The 8,161-nt window shown below is 32.9% G+C and overlaps 3 protein-coding genes across 5 annotated transcripts in view; 1 reads left to right on the forward strand and 2 right to left on the reverse strand.

Moving 5' to 3' along the window:
* Positions 1–143: 143 nt before the first annotated feature.
* LOC123867857 (NADH dehydrogenase [ubiquinone] 1 beta subcomplex subunit 2, mitochondrial-like) lies at positions 144–2,383 on the reverse strand. The gene is made up of 3 exons (XM_045910159.1): positions 2,212–2,383; positions 1,525–1,651; positions 144–318 (listed from the first exon to the last, which is right to left on the reverse strand). Exons 1-3 carry the CDS (start codon positions 2,304–2,306, stop codon positions 232–234), a joined length of 309 nt encoding a protein of 102 aa, XP_045766115.1. The 5' UTR covers positions 2,307–2,383; the 3' UTR covers positions 144–231.
* A 560-nt stretch (positions 2,384–2,943) lies between these two features.
* LOC123867855 (complex III assembly factor LYRM7) lies at positions 2,944–5,262 on the reverse strand. The gene is made up of 4 exons (XM_045910156.1): positions 5,131–5,262; positions 4,677–4,820; positions 3,854–3,935; positions 2,944–3,190 (listed from the first exon to the last, which is right to left on the reverse strand). The coding sequence occupies exons 1-4, from the start codon at positions 5,149–5,151 to the stop codon at positions 3,063–3,065; spliced, it is 375 nt and encodes a 124-aa protein (XP_045766112.1). The 5' UTR covers positions 5,152–5,262; the 3' UTR covers positions 2,944–3,062.
* Positions 5,263–5,709: 447 nt separating this feature from the next.
* LOC123867824 (protein draper) overlaps positions 5,710–8,161 on the forward strand; it is a 29,918-nt gene continuing 27,466 nt past the window's right edge. For all 3 annotated transcript variants that reach the window (XM_045910098.1, XM_045910096.1, XM_045910099.1), the window contains exon 1: positions 5,710–6,021. The gene's annotated coding sequence lies outside the window, so the exon portion shown is untranslated. The remainder of the gene's footprint in view (positions 6,022–8,161) is intronic.

An 8,161-nucleotide genomic window follows, 5' to 3' on the forward strand; every position in this document is an offset into this window, starting at 1 on the left:
AAACAAAAAACTAAATTAAAATCGGTTCACTCGTTTAGGCGCTACGATGCCACACAGATACACAGATACACACATACACACGTCAAACTTATAACACCCCTCTTTTGAAGTCGGGGGTTAAATAGAACATAAAAACTAAGATATTATGTTTATTTTTTATTTACATAAATAACAATTAAAATGAAAGAAAAACTAGGTACTCAATTTACTCATAATTTAAATAGTCTTAATTCACTTCTTCAATGAACCAACTGAATCAGGAGGGATGCCCAACTCTTCATCGGTCCAGGTGCTTGGGTCAACATATGGCCATTCACCCTGTAAATATAAAAACATGTCTCAGTGATCTGTGACCTCAGTTAACTGAAGGGTAAATTGACCTACAGCCTACACATCTCACATAAAATTTTACCTGACCACCTGTGTTTATGAAAGAATAATCTCAATTGAATAGGCAATATAATAATTTTGGAACATGCCTTCAAATTTAAACTAAATACAGAGTAAACTTTCCATAACAAAAAAAACGGGCCAAGTGCGAGAGTCAGACTCGCGTACGGAGGCTTTCATACTTAAGTATTTTCTTTGACATTTTGCAGTATAAATAAAAAATTATTATGCATAAAAATAATAAAAATCTGTTTTAGAATATAGAGGTAAAGCCTTTTCATATGATACCCCACTTGGTATAGATATCTTACTTTGAATATTGAAAATACTTTATTTACCTATGATTTGTTTTGAACACATTTTAATTTTTTTTTGGTGATGTAACCACAAATTCAGTTTTCAGATTTATATTCAGATTCAGTTCAGATTTTTAGATTCAGTTTTAAGTTTAAGCTTTACGCTTAATTGGAGGGGAAAGGGGAGTATTAGTCATGATTAGCATGGGTAATATTCTTTTTTTTAAAAAAAAAAAAAATAAATAAAAAATAAATAAATTCCTTTACTTGTGCTATAAGATCTACCTACCTGCTTTTCATGATTCTAGGTCAACGGAAAGTATATATATATAAACCTATAGGTTTTCTTGATAGACACAACAGACAAGCAGATGGACAGATGGTCAGACAGACAGACAGACAAAGTGATCCGTTCAGTTTTTCTTTTTGAGGTACAGAACCCTAAAAACTAATAAAAATTACAAATAAACTTTTGAAAGTACTTTAGAATTGTCACTTGACTTATTCTTATCTACAACTAGTCCAGAAGGCTCTTTATACCAAGAAGAACCAGCAAGGAACTTGGCAGATGTTTACAATATTATTATGCCACACATAAATAATTGCAATCCCATGCAATGCTAAACCGAATCATTACAACACTATTTTATCATTTACATATTTTTTGATTGTGCAATATAATAAGTCAGTCTCTTAAAACTCCTAAATTGGCAGTTCTAAAAATAATAGTGCTGTTCTTTTCACAATGTTCCCTGTAGGAAGGATAACATTGCTTTTAGACCCTGTCTAGCACTCTTGTGATTATTTTTTGAAATAACTAATATAGTATGAAACTTACATAAATATGTTCTGGCTCAGTAGCGCAATGGTAGAGAATCCACCACCAGCATAAGCCTCCAAGTATCTCAGCTTGATAAATGGTTCTCTTCATTGGCATCGGGGGTGGTACTCTATATGACCAGACCCTGGAATTCAAAAACATATTTTTAAGTTTCCAGTCTAACTGGTTTTATTTTTGGGCTTAATTAAGGCCACAGTGGCCAATCAAATAGACATCAGCCAAAATAAATGTACACATCTTATAATGACCAAGTGTGTGCAGAAACACGGGTGCACTCTCTTTTCTCACGCTCTTAAAGCTGTGTGTGTGCGAACACAGGTGCACACTATATTTTGTTATTCTTATAGCCCGGTGGGACAGGATTCAATACGATCTGAGAGAAACCAGGGGCAGGACCCTTTAAGTGCTCTCTCGGACTACTATTGCGAAATTCTTAACGGAAAATCTCTGAACCTTATCACCACACATGTTAACCACTAGACACGGAAGCAAGTTAACAATTCGGTAGCTATTGAAAGATTTAAAATGAAACTGAATTACGTTGGATATAAAACGGTTACATATCAATTATCGACAAAAAAAATTTTAATTAGGTATATTTAACCCATTTCTTTATACAGATATTAATAAAGTGTAATGACCAGTGACATAATCACCGAATCAGCTGTTGCAGTAGATACTCACCCATGACTACCATTTCTTATTTGATTTTGGTTCTTAGCAGCATTTTTTAGAGTTCGCAATAGAATGGCTCTTGATAATATATTTCGACCAAGCATTTTGAATTTAAATAAAAAGTCGAATTTTTATTTTGAGAAAAAACCAACAACAAAATGTCAAAATTGATAAATGACAGTTGACTTTTTTTTTTTTCTCTCTCTCGTCTGGCTTTTACAATGATTAGCCAATGTCAAGTTTGTTGTTAATTGTAACAAGTTAGCTAAACTATACAAGTATGGACCCCGTCTGTGCCACCGCTCGCCAACATACGCACGGCATGCACCCCCTTAGAGCGCTTTTCAGTCAGTTTTAACAAAAAAAAACACTCCAAAAAGTCACAACACGCGCGCCAGCAAACGCCACCACAGACGAAGTCCCGACAGTTGACTTTTACCACCGACAATTTAGATATTTTTTCTAAAATTATTGCTCTGGATTCCAGCTATTTTGGAAAGTATATTTTAGATCTACGTGCTGCTGGTCGATTCCCGAAAACCAGCATCAAATCGCAATGGTTGTGATTGGCTGAATTTATGGTATTTTTGTTGCAACAATTCATTCTAGCCAATGACAACCAATCAGAGGTAGATATTGGCTCAGATTCATTGTGAAGTTTGAAGTTGTTGATAATGCATCTTGTACTTAACAGCTTGTTTAATATGGAAATTATACAGGTTTAAAAATTGTAAACAAAAATAATGCTAACAGATATATTTTAATTCCATTTAGTAACCTTAAGTCTACAGACTACAACTATTCATCTTCTACCTATATATCTACAAATAAATAAAATCTCATTAAAGTAGCATATTTTCTTATAACTGTGTATTCTTCACTTGATCCTGACAACACGGTTTTTGTCCAGGTACAGCTTCGTCTGGTATTGCACTATCATTGTACGGTATATTATCTATTTTTAAGGTGTCATCTGTGATCTTAGCCTCTGGAAATTTCACATTTATTTATTTCATTGCACACATACATAAACTCACTTTACACAGATCACTCATATACATAAAGATGAGCTTAAGTTAAGTAGTTGGGTACATAATAAAAAACCTGGTCAAGTGCAAGTCGGACTCCCACACAAGGATTCTGTGTAGGCGGTTTTCGGAGTTTCCGCTTTACTAGTGCTATAAGACATTGTTACCTGCCTTTCATGATCCTAGGTCAATGGAAAGTAACCTACAGGTTTTGATTCCCTTAATAGCCCAGACAACAAAGTGATTTTATAAGAGCTCTTTTTTCCTCCACAGATACAGAACTAAAAATTACACAAATTGGTCCAGAAATCTTGAACAAATTACTTAGGTACATAGAAAAATATACGCGCCAAGATATCGAGATTCTTTTTTTAAAGTCGGTAAAAAAGTTATAATGCGCAGGGCACATATCACCGATAGACGTTGGGGTCCTAACCCAAAGGTGCTATTATGGCGACCTCGCACCGGAAAGCACGGCGTTGGAAGACCAGGTGGACAGACAACATCAACGAGTTGCAGGGAGCCGCTGGATTCAGGCGGCGAGAGCGTGGTGTGAAGTCGCTACAAGAGACCTATGTCCAGTGGACGTCTATCAGATGATAATGATGATGAAAAAAGTTTACCAAAAACGCCAGGTTTAACTTCTCTTGCTTGAATAACTTGACATCTCAACTCTCTTTCAACATCTTCTGCAAACTGAATCATCTGAAAAATTATTAAGGATTAAGGAGGATTAAGTTGGATTTAACAGTTTATGATGGATGGTTATAGCTTATAATACGAAGCTTATATTTCGAATTTTTCAATTAATTTATGTATACACGTATACTCTCAAAACTGCATCCTTCACTTCTTCATCACTTGAAAACTTTTTTCCAAGTTCTTTTTTTAAGTTTAGAAATAGGTAATAATCACTGGGAGCCAGGTCGATATTGAGAGTTCATAAAATGCTAAAATACATCGACAGAGCATTAGAAAATCAATTTTATATTATATCTATCACTATCTATCGGCAGTTCAGGGTTAGTAATTGGGTTTTAGTGCTGTTTAAATTTATCTTGTTATGCATATCAGTTTTTGAATTATTGTGCAAAATGTTGAAAAAAATATCCGAGTATGAAACCCTTAGTGTGCGAGTATACTTGCACTTGGACGGTTTTTATTTCTTATAATACCTACTGCAATTACTGCAATTTTAGGGAACACTTGATGTGAGTCCAACTTGCACTTAGCCATTCCTTACAATATGTAAGAACGAATTAAGTACAGTTTGTTGAGACAGCTCAATAAATTAAATGTTTAAGTTCCATTTTTCATGCTTGGTTTCATGTAAAGTGAAGAATTTATACAGAATGGGAAAGTCTGAACAACATTTAATTTTTAAAAAGTTTTGAAATTAAAGAATTGAAAATTGACAAGAAATTGATATATGAGCTGCTTACTCACTGCTCTGATAGCGTCCTCATCTTTAACATGTTTATTTTTATTAAATTCCTCGTTAATTTTAGTTCTAGCTGCAATTAAAGCTCTTTCGTCACCATCAAACACTCGCAGACGTGTTCTGTGCAATTTTTTGAAATTATGCAGCACCTGAAATGATTATTGCGTCTAAACTCTACTCATACTAAACTGAATTGTAAACTGAAGCTACATCATAGCCAAGCTGCTGGTTATATTCTGCACATTTTAATAATGTAAGCACAACCAATGTTGAATGATGAAATCTAAGCCACAAAATAAAAATAAGCCCATGTCTTTCCATAGGCAGAACGTATTAGCAGGCTATGAAATAAACAAATTATTATTATGTACCTACGTATTGAAATTATAATTCAGAGTGCATTATTTTTTATAAAGTGATGAAAATGTCAATGTTTAATAATTTATCTTAATTACCTACCGTTTTTCTCAGCGCACTCATTATTCTTCCCGTTTGATTTGATTTACGAAATCAACGAAAAACGAATTACGAACCAGAAGTCCAGAACATCTGGGTTTTTTTTTCTTGTCTGGCTTTACAAAGATTAGTCAATGTCAAGTTTGTAGATTTACAAGGTAGGGAAACTATATAAGTATGGACTTCGTCTGTGCCGGCCTCTGTGTTTTTACGACTATTGCCATTGACTATTGCCAAAGAGTACCTATGTAAATTGTAATCACTACGTTATTGCATTTGCAACGTAGAGTAAAGATACATTCATTACTCTTTGGAGTAAAGTAATGTAATCATAGGTAAATTCCTACAAAAACGGGTAAATGAGGGTAAAAGTGTAGTCTGTGGGTAAAGCCAAAATCGTAATTTTCTACAGTTCACCAATGGTTCACCACAGACCACAGAGTACTTTGTAAATATATGCCACAGACCACACACTAGACAAGTAATGTAAGTTCACTTTTGGTTCTCTTCACTAGAACGTAGTGATTAGGTACATACTCTTGACTGGTATAATCAGAGACGTGCTATAGTATGTAGCATGTCTCTGGGTATAATAGTTATCTGTGAAACTGAATTCTGTGTACTCTTTGAGTTCACTGTTTGTGACACAGTTTGTGAAGTGATTGTTCTAATAATTATTGCAGTAAAAATAATAATTGATGGATATAATTTTGCTGGCCAACTTATCATTTCAGTTAAAGTTTAATTTTTCACTATTGTAATAATTTGGTGTGGGTACCACTGATGTACAAACTGAGAAGTTACAGTACTGAATGTGAAGTGTGAACAAGTGATTCACTGTGTGATAACTCTTGAGACAATCAACTGTATATAAATATAATTTGCTGTTTCCGGGTAAGTAATACTAGATTTACAAGACCCTTTAAATAATATACAATCTACAGGTTTATATCTTTTGAAAGCTAATAAATATTATCATGAACTCAATATCAGGATAAGTGACCCAAATCTTCAGAGCTTGGCCTTATTCACCTATTTGTTTTACATTTGATTTTGTTAGTAAATAAATGTTTCTTATCATCCCTATGCTTTTTTTCATATCATGTACTTAATCTTTTCAATATTATTTCTTTTCTTTTTCTCTTAGGTGTTGCAAAAAATGTGTCATGGATTGCTATTGCTAACAGTGTATAATTTAACTTTGAAACGATGCAAGAATGTTGGCTGATTGTGATTATTGTATTGATTCCAACACAGTTTAGTTTCTAGGCATTCCTTAGGCTGTTTGTTACTCTAATTAATATATTGATGTAAAAAAAAGTACTCAATAATTTTGCTTTGTTACCTGCCTTGTTCTTTACAATGAATTGTATTTATAACTAGATGATGTCTGTACCTTTTCTGTTTAAACTTAGGTCTTAAAAATCCTCCTCGATTTTCCATAGTAAAATTCCTCCTTCATTGTTTCTGCTTCTAGCCAACTAAATTCAATTTCTAAAGAATCTGGCATGGATTTGAAACCATCATATTTTAAATGTCAATATGAATGGTGTAGCCTGAATTAAGTTGTATGTTAGTGAAACATCCTTTTTTAGATACCTATAGTTTTCACTGTTTTACCAGGTGGGCTTGTCTAGCTAAGTTTTGTTGTTTATTAAGCTATTTGTTTTTTTCAATAAAATAAAATAAATGTAACATATGTCTGTCTCTGGAATGCAAGCTATTTCTGTATGAAACATCAAAATTGATTAAACAGATTGGTTGAAAAAGGTAGCAGACAGACAGAGATACTTTTGCATTTTGAATATATATTAAGTAGTAATGGATGTCTGACATAATATTTAAGTAGTAATTAATATACTTATACTCAGTTACTGATTAACTTTATCAATTATTTCTCTGGGTGAAACACATTGCCACTCTGTACTCAACCCTTTGTGTAAGTTGCAACTTGCAAGTAAGTAACAAAGAACTGCTTTACTTGGAAAATCGTAATTTTATACCTATCCAATGTAACATTCATCCATTATAAACATATACTACTTAACTACATGTAGAGCTCATTTTAAATACAAACTTCTTGCTTCATTACTTAATAAATAAATAAATCACCTAAATAAGTATATTATTTATTTAATCATTCACCAAAAATTAAAAGTCAATTAATAACAATATTGTCCATCTAGTTTGTTGATATAAAGACTGCTGTGGATCATAGGTCACATTACTCATGCTAGTTGCTGGTAATTAGTACTTGCCTACTTATTAATTACTTATTATCACATGGTGGAAATAAACTTCTATAGAACATGCAGAATAATTCCAAAATAGACTTACTGTTATAATTAAATGGAAATTATGACTAACACCATATATAATATGATGAACGTTTTATATCACATATGGTTAGCAGATTTATTCAAAAAATTTCTACATACCTAAAATAATTGTGATCATTTGGTTTGACATCTGGACTCTGGTATGGTATTTACATACAGTGACTGGAGTAAAAATAGAGTAACTAAAACCATGTATAATGTGATTTCTATTACTATTCAGAAGAAAATATATAAAAATTAGACTTCATACTTTGACATAAGATTCTTCCAAAACCAGCATGATCCAAATTTCATAGTCGCTGATCTTTCCTTCCTGTGTTGGAGGCAATATGCAGAGAAATTTCAGTTTTTATAAAATAACGAAGGTCTGGCCCTCGCTGGCTCTTTGTTCATTATGTCAACAAAACTTTAACTGTCTACTAATTTTATTAATAAGAAAGTTCTCTGAATCGGTCAGATACTTTGTATCTTTTGAGACAGTTTGCCTGCCATATTATTTTTCACGTATTTTGCCACTTCATCATCATTGAAGCCAGAGTTGCATTGGTTCCAGTCTTTGCAACTTATTTGGAGTTTATATTTTGTAAGAGGCATGCATGTTAGATGCTCAATATTTATCACAGTATATTTTGCATTACATTCCTGGATTGTGATATTGAGTGTTTATTTCAGTGTGTTGATAGATCACAACACTT

The sequence above is a fragment of the Maniola jurtina genome, chromosome 8, assembly GCF_905333055.1.
Source record: "Maniola jurtina chromosome 8, ilManJurt1.1, whole genome shotgun sequence".
NCBI classification, from domain to species: domain Eukaryota; kingdom Metazoa; phylum Arthropoda; class Insecta; order Lepidoptera; family Nymphalidae; genus Maniola; species Maniola jurtina.